This window comes from Natator depressus, chromosome 1 (assembly GCF_965152275.1).
Source record: "Natator depressus isolate rNatDep1 chromosome 1, rNatDep2.hap1, whole genome shotgun sequence".
Taxonomy (NCBI): domain Eukaryota; kingdom Metazoa; phylum Chordata; order Testudines; family Cheloniidae; genus Natator; species Natator depressus.
Window position 1 is genome coordinate 541,004 of NC_134234.1, and position 20,447 is coordinate 561,450.

Genomic DNA, 20,447 nt, shown 5'->3' on the forward strand with positions numbered 1-20,447 from the left:
GGCTTCCGCTCCTCTCTGGTGATGCCGTCACTTCCGTTCCACCCCGCGGCGCTGCCCGGCTCCTGACGCGGCTTCCGGTCTGTCCCCCCGAGCGGACCCAGAGCCTCCCGCGCTGGGGACCCGGCAGCGGCCGGAGCAGGTGGGGGGGGCGGCGAAGGGGGGGTCGCGGGGCCCGGAGCAGGTGGGGGGGTCGTGGGGGCCGGGGAAGGGGGTCGCGCGGGCCGTGCTGGGGGGGGGCCGGGGAAGGGGGGGGTCGCGCGGGCCGTGCTGGGGGGGGTCCGGGGGAGGCGGGGTCGCGCGGGCCGTGCTGGGGGGGGGTCCGGGGGAGGCGGGGTCGCGCGGGCCGTGCTGGGGGGGGGTCCGGGGGAGGCGGGGTCGCGCGGGCCGTGCTGGGGGGGGGGCCGGGGGGGGCGGGGTCGCGCGGGCCGTGCTGGGGGGGGGGCCGGGGGGGGCGGGGTCGCGCGGGCCGTGCTGGGGGGGGGGCCGGGGGGGGCGGGGTCGCGCGGGCCGTGCTGGGGGGGGGTCCGGGGGAGGCGGGGTCGCGCGGGCCGTGCTGGGGGGGGGGCCGGGGGGGGCGGGGTCGCGCGGGCCGTGCTGGGGGGGGTCCGGGGGAGGCGGGGTCGCGCGGGCCGTGCTGGGGGGGGGGCCGGGGGGGGCGGGGTCGCTCGGGCCGTGCTGGGGGGGGGGCCGGGGGAGGCGGGGTCGCGCGGGCCGTGCTGGGGGGGGGGCCGGGGGAGGCGGGGTCGCGCGGGCCGTGCTGGGGGGGGGGCCGGGGGGGGCGGGGTCGCGCGGGCCGTGCTGGGGGGGGTCCGGGGGAGGCGGGGTCGCGCGGGCCGTGCTGGGGGGGGGGCCGGGGGGGGCGGGGTCGCTCGGGCCGTGCTGGGGGGGGGGCCGGGGGAGGCGGGGTCGCGCGGGCCGTGCTGGGGGGGGTCCGGGGGAGGCGGGGTCGCGCGGGCCGTGCTGGGGGGGGGGCCGGGGGGGGCGGGGTCGCGCGGGCCGTGCTGGGGGGGGGTCCGGGGGAGGCGGGGTCGCGCGGGCCGTGCTGGGGGGGGGGCGGGGTCGCGCGGGCCGTGCTGGGGGGGGTCCGGGGGAGGCGGGGTCGCGCGGGCCGTGCTGGGGGGGGGTCCGGGGGAGGCGGGGTCGCGCGGGCCGTGCTGGGGGGGTCTTCACGTTTGTTTAGCGTCCCCTTATGCCGAGTGTCCCTCACCCCGCCTCTGGGATTAGCAGGGGGCACCTGTATGGGCAGCGCATGTTTCAGCCCCGCTGCCTGCCCAGCGCTCTGGGATGGGGGTCAGGGGAGCGCCCTGGTGGGGATTGGGTTTGTCTGGAGGCCCGGCTTGGAGCCGTCCATCGCCCTGGCACGGGTGCGGTTGTGGTAGAGAAGAAGCGGCTTTGGTCCCCGGGGCCTGGCTAAATACCCCCAGGGAGCAGGCCCCACTGGCTCTTTCTTGGGCACGGGTCTATGCCTGCCGTGCTGCTGGCTGCCGGACTCTTGGGAGGGGGAGAGAGTTGGCTGGTTCCCATTGCTAGACCCCCCCAACCCAGTCCTGGGGGCCCGAATTCCTCCCTGTCTGGGCGGGTGTCCCAGGCCTGGGGGCCCTGGGAAGGTAACGGGAGCTGTGGGGCGGGGTGTGGCACTGCCTGCTGTGGAATGTGCACGGACCGGTCTGGGCGGGCTGGGCTCTGGCTTGTGCTGGAGCCTGCTGCCCCCGCCCCAGGTGTCTCCCCCTTGCTGCCCGCCGGCCCGCCTCCGGGCTGGGGGCTGGGGTTGATGCCGCCTGGTCTTGGGGAGGGAGGGAAAGGCAGGGCTGTAACCTCCAGATTTAGTAGCTCCCTGGTCTTCTGTGCAGAAGGGCTCGGTGCTGTTCCTCCCACCCTCCCCCGGCCTGGTGTGGGGGCCAGCTGGGCCCAGGTTTCTGTCAAGCTGAGTGAAGTGCTCATGTGGGGGCCCAACAGTGCTGGGGCGGGTCCCTCTAGCTTGGCTTTTCTGTGGCATGTGGGGCTGGGCTGCAGGGCAGGCTCAAGGGGTCCGGCTGTGTCTTAATTTCTCCTGAAGGGGCTGCCCTGAAAGCAGGAGCCAGCTGCAGAATGACCCCTGCCCATTGCATGGAGTGAAGCAGCGCCCCCCATGAAGCAGTACCTCTGGCACAGGCTGAAGGTAGCTCCTGCTGCAGAGCCTTGGGGACGTGGCTGTTGGCACCTGCTCCCTGGGCACTGGGCCAGGAGCTGCTCAGCTGCGAGGGCCAGGTGTGTCCTGGGGCGGCCTGCAGGCCTGCCCCCCTTGTAGAGCTGCAGGTGTTGGAGAACTCAGGCGATGGTGTGAGGCAGGGAGTGAGCTGTTGCTGCCCCAAGGGGAGGGGCCACTCAGCCTGTGAAGTGGGGGAGCAGATGCTACTCCCTGTAGATGAATCGGGGGCCTCCTGTTCCACACAACCCCAACCCCCGCTCCCGGACCAAGGGAGAGTCACTGAAACTGACAGGGAGCCAAGGAAACGCTTCTAAACGCAGAGCACAATGGGCCTGTGGAACTTACTGCCAGCAGGTGCCATGGCCCAGGAGCTGAGCAGGAGCCAGGACGGTCCCAGCATCTCTGTGGAAGATGAGCTCCAGCTTTATATCAGGGAAGGGGTACGCCGGGGAGACGTTTGGGGATGGGGGTGTTCAGGCCAACTCTCAGGTGAGCTCCCCCCAGGAAGGTGGATCTGGGTGAGCCATCGTTTCTTGAGGGTGGAGAGCCGAGTGCTTGGACACAACCCTGGGGAACAGGCTGGGGACAAGGGGAGCTGTGCTGTCTCTGGTGGTAAGGCAGCCACCTCTGGGGTGAGTCACAGCCACACTGCTGCATCTGCTAGGAGCCCAGGGTGTGTCCCGGAGCCCAGTCCTCGACAGTGCAATGCTGCCTCTAGCCAGCAAGGCCTGCCGTCTCTTCCACTCCATGAGCCCCAGCCCCAGGGGGCTGCTTTGAGCCTGGGGTGAGGGAGTCCAGGCCCTGGAGGTGGCAGAGGAGTGTGGGTTGCTGGGCCCTGGGCCTGCACTGCCCTGGGTGGTCCTGGGCTGGGAGGAGTGGGCCCCCACCCACCCGCCAGGCAGGGGAGGCCGAGTGGGGGTGCCCCCTGCCTGGAGTCTTGGCAGGGATCTGGCAGCTGCTGCCTCTGTGGCAGGCTCCTGGGCCCATGCACACAGAGCCCATTGTTCTCGGGCGTGACTGGCAGGTGCAGGCAGCGATGGCCCCGGCTCCTGGGGACAGTCTCTGGGGAGGGACCCACCTGGCTTACCCATGAAGGTGCCTGTGGGCAGCGGGCAGTTGGTGATCTCTGGAAGCCAGGACATGCTGTCTTGGCAGTGCCAGCTGAGCTGCCAGCACTGCTGCCATTCTCACCAGGGGCAGAGGCCTGGGGGGTGCCCAGGGGGCTGGCTCTGTCACCTCAGCACCCCAGCCAGCCTCAGCTGGGGTGGGCAACAGCCAGCCCCGGGGTGGGGGAGCTGCGGGGGCTGGAACACCTGGGCAGCGCCTGGAGGCCCGTGGTGCGGTGTTGCTGCCCCTGCCTGCGCCTAAAGCAATGTCACACTCTGCCCTGGCCAGTTCTCTGTGTGTGCTTGCAGGGCCAGACCTCCTGTGGGCAGACAGGATGCCCAGGGTGCTGCGGGCAGTTCTCAGGGGCCGGGATCCCAGAGGGTGGGGGTAAATCTGTGTGCCAGTCTCTGCGGGTGACCATTGGGGCTGAGTCCCAGAGGAGCTCCTCGGAGAGCTGGGGGTGGCGGGTGGGCCAGGGCCTGGGGAACAGACTGCAGAGAGCGAGGCTGGGACCAAGCCTGCTGGCCCCTCAGCATTGCCCTGTCCCTGCAGATCCTGACCATGACGGATGGGCTCATGAGCAAAGCTGCCACCATGGAGATCCCCATCAACGGAGCCGGGGACACAGGAAGCCTGCCGGAGGACGATGGCCTGGAGCAGGTATGTGGGCTGGGTGAGATGGGCATGTCGGGCTAGAGGGGTGTGTCGTGGGGAGGGGCGGCGAGGCACAGGTCTAGATGGGTGTGTTGGGGGAAAGGGAGGCACTGGGCAAGAAGGGCGTCTCAGGGGGATGGGAGGCCCCAGCTAGAGGGGTGTGGGGAGGCGAGGCCCTGGGCTAGAGGGGCGTGTCGGGGGGAGGGGCAGCCCCAGGCTAGAGGGGCGTGTCAGGGGGAGGGGAGGGGCGGCCCCGGGCTAGAGGGGTTGGTCGCGGGATGGGAGGTGTGATGGAGTTACAGGTCCAATGCTCTGGGACTGCTCGGTATGAAGTCAGCCAAGGCTCTGGGTAGTGTGACTCCCCTCGGGGCTGTCCGGGGCAAGAAGCCTCTTCGGCTGTGGCCTTCCTGGTCTGACCTCAGAGCATTCAGCCCCCTGTTCACACCGTGCACTTCCCATTCGCGGGTCCACCTGGACGGGACCCCGGGGAAGCCAGAGGGTCCTGTACCCCAAGTCTGCAGTCAGACGTGACTCTCAGCCAGCCAGTAAAACAGAAGATTTATTAGGAGACAGGAACACAGTGTAGAGCAGAGCTTGTTAGAACAGAAATTAGTGACTTTCAGCACAGTCCATTTTGGGGGGACCCTGGGTCAGACGCCCTGGACTCCCCATCTTCGAGTCCCCCACAGCAGACCACCCAGCTTCCAGCGACCTGGCCTCTGACACCCTTGTAGCTCCTCCTCCTGGTCTTTGTCTCCCTTCCCGGACAAAGTGTCACCTGGTTGCATCCCCCTCCTGGTTCTCAGGTTACTAAGGGCATCGGCTATCGCTATCTGCAGGCAACTGGAGAAGCCTCACCGCCCCTGGGATCTCAGCAAAAGTCACACCCTTATCCCCACCACCTCGACATTGGTGCAGAAAACAGGGAAACTGAGGCACACGTAGTATTCATTCAAAAGAGTAAAACTCTGTCACGGAGTCACCAGGGCGATGCTCTGGAACTGCTCCCTACGAAGCCAGGCAGGATACTGGGGGAGCCTCCTCTCTTGGAGCAGACTGTCTCCAGGGTGAGAAGCTTCCACCTTCCTGGGTCTGACCTCGGAGCATTCAGCATCCCCTTCCGCACCGTGCGCTTCCCACAGCGAGTCCGCCCAGGCAGGGTCCTGGGGAAGCGAGAGGGTCCTGCACCCCAACTCCGCAGTCAGACATGACTCTCAGCCAGCCAGGAACACAGATGTTTATTAGGCGACAGGAACACAGCACAGGGCAGAACTTGTTAGCCTGGAAATCAGTGACTTTCAGCACAGTCCATCTTGGGAGTCCTGGGCCAGACACCCTGGATTCCCCGGTCCAGCCCCCCCACGCAGGCCTCCAGCAACCCAGTCTGACACCCCCCTGTTCTCCTCTGTCTCTGTCTCGCTTCCTGGGCAAAAGGTGTCACCTGGTCGGATCCCCCCTCTGGGTCTCTGGTCACACTGGTGCAAACAGCTGGGCAGCCTCCCCTGCCCTGAGGGCCTCAGCGAAATCACACCCGCAATTCCTGAATTATTGATGCAGTACAACAGGGAAACTGAGGCACACACAGTATAAGTATAGGACAGTAAGAGTCATGTGCATCCTAACAAGATGAATAAAACCCCACTTCGTCACAGACTCACATAAGTGAGTACAACATAGCAAAGGAAAACCCCACTTTGTCACAGGGGGCACCGGGCTAGGAGATGGGAAGGCACTGGGCTAGAAGGGAAGTGTGGCGGGGAGGGGAGGCGCTGGAATAGAGGGCTGTGTCGGGGAGAGGAGAGGCACCGGGCTAGGGGGGACGTGTCGGGGAGAGGAGAGGCACCGGGCTAGGGGGGACGTGTCGGGGAGAGGAGAGGCACCGGGCTAGGGGGGACGTGTCGGGGAGAGGAGAGGCACCGGGCTAGGGGGGACGTGTCGGGGAGAGGAGAGGCACCGGGCTAGGGGGGACGTGTCGGGGAGAGGAGAGGCACCGGGCTAGGGGGGACGTGTCGGGGAGAGGAGAGGCACCGGGCTAGGGGGGACGTGTCGGGGAGAGGAGAGGCACCGGGCTAGGGGGGACGTGTCGGGGAGAGGAGAGGCACCGGGCTAGGGGGGACGTGTCGGGGAGAGGAGAGGCGCCGGGCTAGGGGGGACGTGTCGGGGAGAGGAGAGGCGCCGGGCTAGGGGGGACGTGTCGGGGAGAGGAGAGGCGCCGGGCTAGGGGGGACTGTGTCGGGTGGGGAGGGGAGGCGCCGGGCTAGGGGGGACTGTGTCGGGTGGGGAGGGGAGGCGCCGGGCTAGGGGGGACTGTGTCGGGGGGGAGGGGAGGCGCCGGGCTAGGGGGGACTGTGTCGGGGGGAGGGGAGGCGCCGGGCTAGGGGGGACTGTGTCGGGGGGAGGGGAGGCGCCGGCTAGGGGGGTGTTTTGGGGGGAAGAGAGGCAGTGTGTATTGGGCTCTAAGGACCCACAGAGCTCTGGCACCAGCGACCCGTCTTTCTCCATGGCTCCCTACAGCGAATCCAGCCCAGCCCTGGTGGGTACTAGCCCTGTCAGGGTGCAGTGCTCCCTGGGAGTCTTTGCAGCGAGGCCTTTGCAAAACAAAGTTACCATTTGTTAATCGCTGGCTACAGAATCTGAGTGCCCTTGGCTAGCACAGAGGACAAAGGTTAAGCCAGGGCAATGAAAGCTGTTACCTATTCTGGCTCTCAAGAAGAGCTCTGTGGATCCTCTGAGAAAGCTTCTCTCTCACCGTGAGAAGTTGGCCCAATGAGCGGTCTTACCTCGCCCGTCTTGTCTCCGTCAGTCCCAAGTGAGAGTTCACCCGCCCAGGGTGACTGCCCTGAGGGTTAGGTGCTGGTTGCTGGAAGTGGTTTGGGGGAGGGGAGGCATCCGATGAAGTGAGCCGTAGCTCACGAAACCTTATGCTCAAATAAATTTGTTAGTCTCTAAGGTGCCACAAGTCCTCCTTTTCTTTTTACGGATACAGACTAACACGGCTGCTACACTGAAACCTGTTTTGTCTCTGGATCTTCTGTTGATCTGGGTCAGTTTCAGCCAGTTCTTCAATGGCCAGTCATGCCCCCCAGACTGCGAGGTGCCACCCCTGTTGCACCCTGGCTAGCCATGAAGGTACAGAGGGAAAGGGACATACCAGGGATCCCCCCTTCCTCCTAGGTTGGCCAGGTGCAGCAGGGCCAGGCTGCCCTTGGGGGCTGACTCCCAATTCCAGGGGCCGGTCTGAGCCCAGAGCGGACTCTGCTCTTGTCCGTTTCAGGACCTGCAGCAGGTGATGGTGTCGGGGCCCAACCTGAACGAGACCAGCATTGTGTCGGGGGGCTACGGGGGCACCACCGAGGGGATTATCCCCACCAGCACTGTCAAAGGTAAGGGGCCCTGGGGTGGGTCTTCCCCTGCTGGTCCCCTCTGAGGTGTCCCTGGGCCTGGTGCCTCTGCAGGGGCGCTGCCGGCTGAAGTCTGTCAGGCAAAGCGTTCTGTAGAGCGAGAGGTGGGCTGCCCCAAAGTCTGGGGCAGTAGCGGGCCCCCAGGGGCTCTAGAGGTCAACGGTGTACGGGAAGACACAGCTCTGCTCTGGGGCACAGCGCCCCCACTGGCCACCTGGTGCATTGCAGAGGAGGGGTACTAGCTTTAGCTATTCTGTTGCCTGCTTCCCTGCCAGGCTGTGGAGGCCAGGGTAGCCAGACTGGGGAGCCCCTAGCCCAGCCCCTCCCCCAGGGTGACCTAGGAGAAGAGAGCAGCTGAGACCCAGCACCAAGCCCTGCCTGGCCCTGAGGACTCTGCTGGCTGGGAGAGCGGGAGCAGAGCTGCTGCCCCTCCCCGGCGGGTGGGAGGCTAGCTAGGAACCCAGCAGGCAGCTCCCGGGGCAGAGGATCTGGATTGGCACATTGGGCCCCAGCCTGGGAGGCCAGGCCCTGCTGGGTAGGGGCACCTGGGGTGTGTGCCCCGCTCCGACCCTGTTGTGTGGTTCTGTCTAGGCCCTGCGGTGCAGTATAACACCTCCTTCCCGGGACTGCGGCTCCTTCATGCACAAGGTGGCTCCCGTTTACCTCCTCGGGGCTTCACTAACTGGCTGGTGCAGGAACTGCTCTCCTGGTAGCCTGGCCTGGGGCTATCAGAGGGCCTGTGGGCTGGCTGGGCCCTGCGGGGACAGGGGGGCTGCTGGGTGTCACGGAGTCCCTGGAACGGCTCCCTACGAAGCCAGTCAGGACGCTGGTGAAGTCTCCTCTTTGTGAGCAGCCTGCCCCCAGGGCAAGAAACTCACCCGGCTTCCACCTTTCTGGGTCTGACCTCGGAGCATTCAGCATCCTCTGCCCCTCCATGCGCTTCCCACAGCGAGTCCGCCCAGGCAGGGTCCTGCCCCCCAACTTCGCAGTCAGACGTGACTCTTAGCCAGCCGGGAAAACAGAGGGTTTATTAGATGACAGGAACATGGTCTAAACCAGAGCTTGTAGGTGCAGAGAACAGGACTCCTCAGCCGGGTCTGTTTTGGGGGGCAGTGAGCCAGACAACCATGTCTGCACTTCACTCCTCCTCCTCATCCCCAGCCAGCCCCAAACTGACTCCCCCTCCAGCCCCTCCTTCTCTGGGCTTTGTCCTGTCACCGGATTCCTTTGTTCTCCAACCCTTTAGCTCTCATCTTGCAGGGGGGAAGGGCCCAGGCCATCAGTTGCCAGGAGGCAGAGTGTTGGCCATTTATGTACCCTGGCCCTTTGCTCTGCAACAATTACACCCCGTTATCCCACCACCTAGAGACTTAAGAAATGCCAAGGGGAAACTGAGGCACCCCTACAGTATTCAGAGGAGAGATTAAGAACAGTCCCACTTCGTCACATCGAACTGCTAATCCATCTGCTCCCTCCACCTGCTTCACACCTGTACTGACTGATGGAGAGGCCTGGCTGGAGTCTCCCCTCACTAATGCTTCCTGGGCTCTGCTGGACACTGAACCCCACGGGGTCAGGATCGAAGGCGGAGGCCCACAGGCCACTCCCACCTCCTTCTCAGTGGGGTCTAGCGCTGGGAGCAGGGGCTGGGCGTTGCTGCTCTGGCTCGTTGGAGGAGTCGGGGGGGAGGGGAGTGCTGCTGTGTGCTCCTCGCGCATGTGAGTACTGGCGTCAGCGGGGGCGGGGGGGGGTGTGTGTGTGTGTGTGTGTGTGTGTGCGCGCGCAAGGCACCCTCAGGGCACTAGCTCATCGGGAACACCCTGCCTTGTTTCAGTGCAGGCCTGGCTGCATGGCTATGGCCACCGGCCAGCACAGGAGGGAGAGTGCTGTCCCCGGGCTGGTAGAGTAACTTAGTGACGCAAGGTAAAGCCAGACCCTGGAAAGTGAGATAATGCCAGTGTCCTGCCCTGGGGGCAGAGCCCCACCATGGTCCCATGGGGAGAGGGGTTGGCATCCCACCCTCTGGACAGATCCTCTCCATAGTCCCATGCAGGGAGAGGCCAGCATGTCCCCAACGCGCACATCTCCACCATGGTCCCGTGGGGTGGGGGAAAGAAACTGCCGGGTCATGTTCTGGCGTCTGTCACACCTGGGATCTCGACCAGGGCCAATGTCCAGATGCTGGTAGCCAAGACCCGGCTGTATCCCCCAGCCTGGCCTCTGTTCTGTGGCACGGGCGTCAGGGCTGCCCTGTCCCATGAGGCTCCTGCCCTGTGGAGGGAGGCAGCCCAGTCATGGGGGTCCCCTGCTACCCAGTTAGCTTAGTCACTGGCTTCACCCTTGGAGCCCTTTGGGTCAGAGACAGGGTGGTGAAGAGGCTGCATTGGCAGAGTCCCGGCAGGTAGCCTGTGGCTAACAGCCAGGTGTGTCAGTGGCCAAGTGTGTCACTGCATGGATTCTCTTGGCCTGGAGTGACAATGAGAGAAATCTATAAATTCTGCCTGGGGCTGTGCAGGAGGAGGGAGATTGGGGCTTCTGTTCGGCCCCACAGCACAGGGACGGGGGGCGGTCCATGACATGGAAAGGTGCGAAAAGGGAGACTTTGTCACACAGTGTAATTAGCCTGTGGAACTGTCTGCTACAGGATGTCACTGAGGCCAAGGGCTTAGCAAGATTCTGGCCATTCTGTGGGGACGTGAATAGCCAGAGCGATCAGAGGGAAGAACAGTTCTGGCAGGGATACGAAACCTGCCCCGGGGTTTATGCCAGTCTCTGAGTATTTGTGTCCTGGACGACACCTTCCGGGGGCAGGTTCCCCACTGCTGCCTCAGGCACGGGTCCTACAGAATGTGAGGCTAGTTGGGCCCTGGTCTGGTCCATGTGTGCAGTGCTGCTACCCAGGGCACCCCTGAGCCCAGGGGGTGCCCTGTCTTGGGACAGTTGCCAGGTCGGAGACAGCTGGCTCAGCCCTGCCTTCTAATTGTCACCTCACTCCATCTCTCCATTTCCCTTCCTGTGCCCATCCCTGTGCACCTAGAATCATAGACTATCAGGGTTGGAAGGGACTTCAGGAGGTCATCGAGTCCAACCCCCTGCTCAAAGCAGGACCGATCCCCAACTAAATCATCCCAGCCAAGATGTCAAGCCTGACTTTAAAAACTTCTAAGGAAGGAGATTCCACCACCTCACTAGGTAACGCATTCCAGTGTTTCACCACCCTCCTAGTGAAAAAGGTTTTCCTAATATCCAACCTAAACCTCCCCCACTGCAACTTGAGACCATTACTCCTTGTTCTGTCATCAGCTACCACTGAAAACAGTCTAGATCCATCCTCTTTGGAACGCCCTTTCAGGTAGCTGAAAGCAGCTATCAAATCCACCCTCATTCTTCTCTTCTGTAGACTAAACATCCCCAGTTCCTTCAGCCTCTCCTCATAAGTCATGTGTTCCAGTCCCCTAATCATTTTTGTTGCCCTCCGCTGGACTCTCTCCAATTTTTCCACATCCTTCTTATAGTGTGGGGCCCAAAACTGGACACACTACTCCAGATGAGGCCTTACCAGTGTCGAATAGAGGGGAACGATCACGTCCCTTGATCTGTTGGCAATGCCCCTACTTATACATCCCAAAAATGCCATTCGCCTTCTTGGCAACAAGGGCACACTGTTGACTCATATCCAGCTTCTCGTCCACTGTAACCCCTAGGTCCTTTTCTGCAGAACTGCTGCCGAGCCATTCGGTCCCTAGTCTGTAGCAGTGCATTGGATTCTTCCATCCTAAGTGCAGGACTCTGCACTTCTCCTTGTTGAACCTCATCAGATTTCTTTTGGCCCAATCCTCCAATTTGTCTAGGTCCCTCTGTATCCTATCCCTACCCTCCAGCATATCTACCTCTCCTCCCAGTTTAGTGTCATCTGCAAACTTGCTGAGGGTGCAATCCACACCATCCTCCAGATCATTTATGAAGAGATTGAACAAAACCGGCCCCAGGACCGACCCTTGGGGCACTCCACTTGATACCGGCTGCCAACTAGACATGGAGCCATTGATCACTACCCATTGAGCCTGACAATCTAGCCAGCTTTCTATCCACCTTATAGTCCATTCATCCAGCCCATACTTCTTTAACTTGCTGGCAAGAATACTGTGGGACACAGTGTCAAAAGCTCTGCTAAAGTCAAGGAACAACACGTCCACTGCTTTCCCTTCATCCATAGAGCCAGTTATCTCGTCATAGAAGGCAATTAGATTAGTCAGGCATGACTTGCCCTTGGTGAATCCATGCTGACTGTTCCTGATCACTTTCCTCTCCTCTAAGTGCTTCAGAATGGATTCCTTGAGGACCTGCTCCATGACTTTTCCAGGGACTGAGGTGAGGCTGACTGAGGCCTGTAGTTCCCAGGATCCTCCTCCTTCCCTTTTTTAAAGATGGGCACTACATTAGCCTTTTTCCAGTCGTCCGGGACTTCCCCCGATTGCCATGAGTTTTCAAAGATAATGGCCAATGGCTCTGCAATCGCATCCGCCAACTCCTTTAGCACTCTCGGATGCAGCGCATCCGGCCCCATGGACTTGTGTACGTCCAGCTTTTCTAAATAGTCCCGAATCACTTCTTTCTTCACAGAGGGCTGGTCACCTCCTCCCCATGCTGTGCTGCCCAGTGCAGCAGTCTGGGAGCTGACCTTGTTCGTGAAGACAGAGGCAAAAAAAGCATTGAGTACATTAGCTTTTTCCACATCCTCTGTCACTAGGTTGACTCCCTCATTCAGTAAGGGGCCCACACTTTCCTTGACTTTCTTCTTGTTGCTAACATACCTGAAGAAACCCTTCTTGTTACTCTTAACATCTCTTGCTAGCTGCACCTCCAGGTGTGATTTGGCCTTCCTGATTTCACTCCTGCATCCCCGAGCAATATTTTTATACTCTTCCCTGGTCATTTGTCCAATCTTCCAGTTCTTGTAAGCTTCTTTTTTGTATTTAAGATCAGCAAGGATTTCACTGTTAAGCCAAGCTGGTCGCCTGCCATATTTACTATTCTTTCTACACATCGGGATGGTTTGTCCCTGCAACCTCAATAAGGATTCTTTAAAATACAGCCAGCTCTCCTTGACTCCTTTCCCCCTCATGTTGTTCTCCCAGGGGATCTTGCCCATCAGTTCCCTGAGGGTGTCAAAGTCTGCTTTTCTGAAATCCAGGGTCTGTATTCTGCTGCTCTCCTTTCTTCCTTGTGTCAGGATCTTGAACTTGACGATCTCATGTTCACTGCCTCCCAGGTTCCCATCCACTTTAGCTTCCCCTACGAATTCTTCCCAGTTTGTGAGCAGCAGGTCAAGAAGAGCTCTGCCCCTAGTTGGTTCCTCCAGCACTTGCACCAGGAAATTGTCCCCTACCCTTTCCAAAAACTTCCTGGATTGTCTGTGCACCTCTGTATTGCTCTCCCAGCAGATATCAGGGTGATTGAAGTCTCCCATGAGAACCAGGGCGTGCAATCTAGTAACTTATGCGAGTTGCCGGAAGAAAGCCTCGTCCCCCTCATCCCGCTGGTCCGGTGGTCTATAGTAGACTCCCACCACGGCATCACCCTTGTTGCTCACACTTCTAAACTTAATCCAGAGACTCTCAGGTTTTTCTGCAGTTTCATACTTGAGCTCTGAGCAGTCATACTGCTCCTCATTTGGCACTGCCCTGCCTGGCCCATCCCCTACCTTTCCAGGCTCCTTTGTCACATCTCTTTCCTCCCGCGGACCATCCATCTCACCCAGTGAATCTGCTGCCAGCCAGATTGCCAGCCAGGCAGATGCATCAGCAGGTCCCCTCCTTGACGCCTCATGGACTCCCTGCCCCCTCTCCTGCCCCAGGCCAGAGAGTGCCTTCCAGTATCTGCAGGGGAATCAGTCCTCTCCCAAAGGATTAGCCCCAGTGACTGCCCTGGGGAGCTGCCCCTGCCCTGCTGTGGTGTAGGGTTGAGGCCCCCTGCTCTTGCTGGCATTGCAGGGCAGCCTGGAGGGGCACAGGCAAGGGTACCGCTGCCTCATGAGGCTGCAGGGGCACCGTGGCCTCATGACTATCACCCCTGAGTGATGCTGGCCCCTGCTGAGCCCCCACTGCTGTTGTCCGGGCCCTGCCACTGCTCATCTGCTGGGGCCACCCCTGCATGGCTGAGAGGGCAAGCTTGGCAGCGCCCACCCAGAGAGGGCTCGCAGTGCCAGCTGGCTCAGAAACCATGGGACAACAAAATAACAAGTGCGTCGGGGCCAGTGGGGTCACCCGGGGTGTGTGTGTGCGCTGAGTCCAGTGGGGCTACCACAAGGGGGTGTGTACGTGCGTCGGGGAGGGGCATACGTGCACCTGGGTCAGCGGGGCTGCCACCAGGGGGGAAGGGGGAAGTGTGTAAGTGCACCGGGGAGGATGGGGGACGGGTGTACGTGCACCTGGGCCAGTGGGGCTGTGGCGGGGGGAGGAGGGCATGCGTGCACTGGGGCCACCCGGGAAAGGGGACTCGCCCTGGGGCCACTTGAATAACCTGTGTGCGCGCGCGCTGAGGCCATCAGGTGCAGCGGGGATGGGTGTGCTCTGAGGCCGGGGCTGACATGGTGGGGTGCACTGCTGCCGGGGGAGCCCTGTGGGCACCCAGTGGGTCACTGTTTGGAGCTTTCCTTCCTAGCCAGTGGACTGTGAAGTGTGTCATGAAGTCCTCGGGTGATGCTCTGGAACTGCTCCCTACGAAGCCAGGCAGGACTCTGGGGGAGTGTCCTCTCTGGGAGCAGACTGTCTGCAGGACACACAGCTCACCCGGCTCCACCTTCCTGGGTCTGACCTCGGAGCATTCAGCCTCCTCTGCCCCTCCGTGCGCTTCCCCCAGCGAGTCCTCCCAGGCAGGGTACTGGGGGGGCCAGAGGGTCCTGCACCCCAACTCCGCAGTCAGATGTGACTCTCAGCCACAGGGAACACAGAAGGTTTATTAGGCAACAGGCACATGGTCTAAAACAGAGCTTGTAGGTGCAGAGACCAGGACCCCTCAGCTGGGTCCATCTTGGGGGGTAGGGAGGCCAGAGCCCCATCTAGGCCTCCCTCCATTTCCCCAGCCAGCTCCAAACTGAAATGCTCCTGCCCCTCCTCTGGCCTTTGTCTCTCTCCCGGGCCAGGAGGCCACCTGATCCCTTTGTTCTCCATCCCCTTCAGTTGGCACCTTTCAGAGGAGGGGCCCAGGCCATCAGTGGCCAGGAGACAGGGTGTCAGCCATTCTCTGTGCAGACGGCATCACACTGGCCCTCTAGGGCTCTACAACAATCACCCCCCTTATCCCACCAGCTAGATACTTCAGAACTGTCTAGGGGAAACTGAGGCACCCACCCAGTATTCAGAGAAAACATTAAGAACATTCCCACTTCGTCACAAAGTGGTTTTGCCCGACAGCACAGTTCTCAAATCCCCTGCCTCCGGGAGCTGGGGCCTCAGGCAAACCTAGCATCGTTTGGCTGGAGACAAACCCAGGAGAGTTGGTGGCACCGGGTCCCCAGCCCTCCTGCTGGTCGGGCACCGGCACTGCCTTCCCTGTGCTGCTGAGGGGGCCAGTGTGCCGGGAAGCTCAGCCTAGCCGTGGGAAGTGGGTCTCAGGGGCTGGGAGGGGGCCTCCAGAGCTGGGCAGTGCCCGGCAGCTGCCCCCAGGGACAGTGACTAGGCCTTGGAGGAGTTGCTACCCCACATCCTAGCCATGGGGCTGAAGCAAGGCCTCGGTGCAGGGGGGTCTCACTGCCCTGTCCTGGGCTCCATGTGTTCCAGGCTCCGGGCTGCACCCACCCCACCCCAGCTCCTTGGCGACGGGAGACGAGGCCGCCCGGGGCATCGCTGTGGAGAAGTTTGATATTGTCAAGAAATGGGGCATCAACACATACAAGGTGAGTCTCTTGTCTTGGGCCATGAGGGTGGGGAAGGGAATGGGCAGTCCTGTTGGGGGAGGGGCTGCGCTGCCTGTGGGGGAGGGACCCGCTGTCCCATGGGGCAGCTGGGAGGGGAATGGGCTGCTTGGGGCAGGAGAGAGGCTGGCTGTCCCTTGAAGTAGGGGCAGGGGTGTCTGCGATTGGGCTGCCCATGAGGCTGGGACTGGCTGTAGGGAGAAGCTGAGGGAACTGGGGCTATTTAGTCTGCAGAAGAGAGGAGTGAGGGGGGATTTGATAGCTGCTTTCAACTACCTGAAAGGGGGTTCCAAAGAGGATGGATCTAGACTGTTCTCAGTGGTGGCAGAAGACAGAACGAGGACTAATGGTCTCAAGTTGCAATGGGGGAGGTTTAGGTTGGATAGTAGGAAACACTGTTTCACTAGGAGGGTGGTGAAACACTGGAATGGGTTACCTAGGAAGGTGGTGGAATCTCCTTCCTTAGAGGTTTTTAAGGTCAGGCTTGACAAAGCCCTGGCTGGGATGATTTAGTTGGGGATCGGTCCTGCTTTGAGCAGCGGGTTGGACTAGATGACCTCCTGAGGTCCCTTCCAACCCTGATATTTTATGATTTTATGACTGGCTGTCCCATGGGGCCAGGGAGGGGGCTGGAGTACAAACTGCATGAACTTCCCTCCTAAATATTCAGTGGGGGCTTGTTGGAGCTGCCCCTTGTGGACCCACCCTCCGGGGCCCGGGGGAGCTCTTGTCCCTGGAGCCGGGCCCCCTTGACCCGTGCCCCTCCCACAGTGCACCAAGCAGCTGATCTCAGAGCGCTTTGGCCGGGGCTCGCGCACTGTGGACCTGGAGCTGGAGACACAGATCGAGCTGCTACGTGACACGAAGCGCAAGTACGAGTGTGTGCTGCAGCTGGCACGGGCGCTGACCCACCACTTTTACAGCCTGGTGCAGACCCAGCACGCCCTGGGCGATGCCTTCTCCGACCTGAGCCAGAAATCCCCCGAGCTGCAGGTACGAGCCCGGGGCGAGGGCCGTCTGGCTCTGGTGGGGCGGGATGGGACCCGGGGCAAGGGCCGGCTGGCTGGGGCAAGGCGGGACCCGGGGCAAGGGCCGGCTGGCTGGGGCAAGGCGGGACCCGGGGCGAGGGCCGGCTGGCTGGGGCAAGGCGGGACCCGGGGCGAGGGCCGGCTGGCTCTGGCGGTGCGGGATGGAGCCCGGGGCGAGGGCCGGCTGGCACCTGGCACCACCGTCACGGCCTGTGACCTTGGGCTGGGCCCTGAGCTTCCCCTTCCGTGCGAATGGGGGGCTGATAGCCCTGCTCTGCCGCACGGGGGGCGGAGGGGTTGGTGCAGTGGAGGTTGTGGTAGTGCAGTCAATGGGCCAGGGAAGTGCCCCAGGCTCCCAGCCCAGACCGTGGCACGGGAGGGATGGGCTCTTTCATGGGGTGCAGGCAGGCTTCCAGGATCCTGGGGGCCCTGACCTGCCCTGTCCCCACCCCAGGAGGAGTTTGGCTGTAACGCAGAGACGCAGAAGCTGTTGTGTAAGAATGGAGAGACCCTGCTCGGGGCCGTCAACTTCTTCGTCTCCAGCATCAACACTCTGGTGAACAAGACTATGGAGGACACGCTCATGACTGTTAAGCAGTACGAGACGGCCAGGTGAGCGGGTGAGGGGCCCGGTCCGGAGGGTGCTGGGGGCCGGCACAGCGGGGGGAGCGATTGGTTATGGTTCCCTGGGGGCAGCGGGGGGCGCTGGGGGCCGGCACAGCAGTAGGCGTAAGGTGGGCCGGAGCGATGGGTTACGGTTTCCCGTGCTCGGTAGAGGGGCGGGGGGGGGGTCCTGCGGGGTGCTGGGGGCCGGCACAGTGGGGGCAGCGATGGGTTACGGTTTCCCGTGCTCGGTAGAGGGGCGGGGGGGGTCCTGCGGGGTGCTGGGGGCCGGCACAGCGGGGGCAGCGATGGGTTACGGTTTCCCATGCTCAGTAGAGGGTGGGTGGGGAGTCCCGGGGGGGCGCTGAGTCCCAGCACAGCGGGGGCAGCGATGGGTTACAGTTCCCCGTGCTCGGTAGAGGGCCCCCGGGGGCAGCGTGGCTCTGACCCCACCTCCTTGCAGGCTGGAGTACGACGCCTACCGCACAGACCTGGAGGAGCTGAGCATGGGCCCGCGGGACACCAGCACCCTGTGCCGCCTCGACGCCGCCCAGAGCCACTTCCAGAGCCACAAGGAGAAGTACGAGAAGCTGCGGGCCGACGTGGCCATCAAGCTCAAGTTCCTGGAGGAGAACAAGGTGAGGGGCGGGGCCCGGCTGGGGCTGCTGCACATGCTCCCGGGGCCACGGGCTGGGCCGGCCTCCCTGCGCCAGGAGCTGAGCTAGTACCTCCAGAGCCACTCCACCTTCCCCAGTGCTGGGCTGCCTGCCCCACCGTGAGCCCCACTGCCAACGGCTCCCTGGGTCACCGGTGCAGGGGTGTTGGTGACCCCGACCCCCTCTTGTCACGGGGTCCCCAGACAATGCTCTGGAACTGCTCCCTACGGAGCCGGGCAGGACTCTGGGGAAGTCTCCTCTCTGAGAGCAGCATGTCCCCAGGGCAAACAGCTCACCCGGCTTCCACCTTCCTGTGTCTGACCTCGGAGCATTCAGCCTCCTCTGCTCCTCCGTGCGCTTCCCGCAGCGAGTCCACCCGGGTGGGGTCCTGGGGAAGCCAGAGGGTCCTGCCCCCCAACTCCGCAGTCAGACGGGACTATAATTCTATGATTCTATGACTCTCAGCCAGCCAGTAAAACAGACCCCTCAGTCAGGTCTGTCTTGGGGGGCAGGGAGGCCAGAGCCCCATCTGGGCCTCCCTCCATTTCCCCAGCCAGCTCCAAACTGAAACTCTCCAGCCCCTCCTCTAGCCTTTGTCTCTCTCCCAGGCCAGGAGGCCACCTGATCTCTTTGTTCTTTGTTCTTCAACACCTTCAGTCGGCACCTTTGCAGGGGAGGGGCCCAGGCCATCAGTGGCCAGGAGACAGGGTGTTGGCACTCTCAGTTGGGTCCCACCAGAACCAGCATCATTACAAGAACACAGTCCAAAACAGAGCTTGTAGGTACAGGAAACAGGACCCCTGAATCAAGTCCATCTTGAGGTGAGGGAGGCTAGAGCCCCATCCAGGCCTCCGTCCATTTCCCCAGCCAGCTCCAAAATGAAACTCTCCAGCCCCTCCTCTGGCCTTTTTCTCTTTCCCTGGGCCAGGAGGCCACCTGATCCCTTTGCTCTCCAACCCCTTCAGTTAGCACTTCTGTGGAGGAGGGACCCAGGCCATCAGTTGCCAGGAGACAGGGCATCGGCCATTCTCTGTGCAGACACCATTCCACTGGCCCTCTAGGGCTCTGCAACAATCACACCCCCTTATCCCACCAGCTAGAGACTTAAGAAATGCACAGGGGAAACTGTGGCACCCACACAGTATTCAGAGAGAACATTAAGAACATTCCCGCTTCGTCACATCTCTCCCCGTGGTGGGGCAGCGCCAGGCTGGGGGGCTGGGTCAGGGGTGTTGGTAACCCCTTTGAAGTGTTGGGGGGCAGGGCCAGGCGGGACTTCTGGGGGGTGGGCTTGGGGAGTGTTGGGGGCGGGGCCAGGGGCAGGGCTGGGAGGGTGTTGAGCTGGGGGTGGGGCCAGGGGCGGGGCTTGGGGGTGTTGGGGTTGGTGGGCAGGGTCAGGCTGGGTTGCTGGGGCGTGGGCTTGGGGGCGTGTTGGGCCAGGGGATGGGCTCCGGGGGCGTTGGGCAGTGGGGTCAGGGGCGGGCTCGGTGGGTGTGGGGGGCGGGCTGTCCTGGGATTGATCTCTTGCTCCCCCCTCTCCCCCAGATCAAGGTGATGCACAAGCAGCTGCTGCTCTTCCACAACGCTGTCTCTGCCTACTTCGCCGGCAACCAGCAGCAGCTGGTGCAGACCCTGCAGCAGTTCAACATCAAGCTCAAGACGCCGGGCGCCGAGAAGCCCTCGTGGCTGGAGGAGCAGTGAGAGGCCTGAACTCTGAGCTCTGGCCCGGGGCCAGGCGCGTGTGGGCGAGGGGGGCCCGGCTGGGGCTAGTGAGACAGGACCCCCACGGAAGCCCCAAGGCCTGGACCCCGGCTGGGTAAATGGGGTCTCTCTGCCTCGGGCGGCCCTGGGCTCTGTGCCCAGGTGGGGGCAGGAGAGGTGCCCTGAGCTGCGGCAGGACTCCCCCATCTGCACCTCTGCCCTGCGAGTTCGGTGTGCCCAGCCTGGGCTGCTCATAGGGGTGCAGTGCTTCAGTGACCCCCCACCCAGTGCAGCTGCAGGGCAACAGGGGTCACTCATCATCCCCCAGCCACACTTTTGGGAGGCCGGTGTGTCCTGTCCCCAACAACAGGCCTCATTCCTTGCGGGGGGCCAGCGTGTCCTGTCCCCCAGCCCCCCAACGGGCCACACTCCTGGGGGGGCCAGTGTGTCCCGTCCCCCAGCCCCCCAATGGGCCTCACTCCTTGCAGGGGCGGGGGGAGTCTGTGCTGTCCCACCCCCAGCCCTCTTGGGAGGGGCAGCGTTTCCCTTCCCACTTCAAGGCCTTCTGGGGAGCAGGATGGGCTAGTGTCTCCTGTCCTGCCCTGGGGGCCTCACTCCTTACAGCACCGGGGGTGCAGCCCCCAGGCCTCAGTGTTCTCAGGGGGAAGGGTGCAGAGGGGCTGGGAGCCAGGACTCCTGGGTTCTATCCCAGCTCTGGCTTGTGACCTGGGGCCAATCCTTCCCTCCCCTTGTGTAGTTGGTCTCTGGCATTTCCGGAGGGGGGGGAATCAGCTGCTTTCATTACTTCCTCCCCCCTCGGACACACACACTACAGCCCCTTCTTCCCCTGCACTGGGGCAGCGGGGGTCTGGGGGCTGCCCTGACCCTGGGCTCTAGACCCCTCCCCCACTGTGGGGCAGGGGGACAGATTGGGCTTGGCACACTCCTGCTGGCTGCAGCCTTTCCATTTGCACAGAGCCAGCCTCCTGTGGCCAATGCTGGCCACTCCAGCAGCACTGGGCTCCTCCTGCTCCTCCAGCATGCGTGTGTGCGGGAAGGTAGCCAGGTCTGTTGTGTGCTGTCCACGCTGGGGCCCCTCTGCCACCAGGCCAGGGGGGCGCTGCGGCCCTTTCTCGTCTGCCAGGGGAGAAGTGGTTTGGTTTTTTTTGCTAATTTAATCCCTGGTTCTACCCC

General features: G+C 62.7%; 1 protein-coding gene across 2 annotated transcripts; it reads left to right on the forward strand.

Moving 5' to 3' along the window:
- Positions 1-36: 36 nt before the first annotated feature.
- On the forward strand, positions 37-19,662 carry ARFIP2 (ARF interacting protein 2). Of its 2 annotated transcripts, XM_074953874.1 has the most exons (9): positions 37-139; positions 3,848-3,955; positions 7,224-7,332; positions 7,942-7,998; positions 15,132-15,247; positions 16,037-16,258; positions 16,748-16,905; positions 17,360-17,534; positions 19,098-19,662. In XM_074953874.1, exons 2-9 carry the CDS (start codon positions 3,857-3,859, stop codon positions 19,251-19,253), a joined length of 1,092 nt encoding a protein of 363 aa, XP_074809975.1. In that variant the 5' UTR covers positions 37-139; positions 3,848-3,856; the 3' UTR covers positions 19,254-19,662. The 2 variants fall into 2 exon arrangements, with proteins under 2 accessions (XP_074809975.1, XP_074809966.1); XM_074953865.1 differs by lacking the exons at positions 37-139; positions 7,942-7,998 and having other exon boundaries at positions 19,098-19,661.
- Positions 19,663-20,447: the final 785 nt, after the last annotated feature.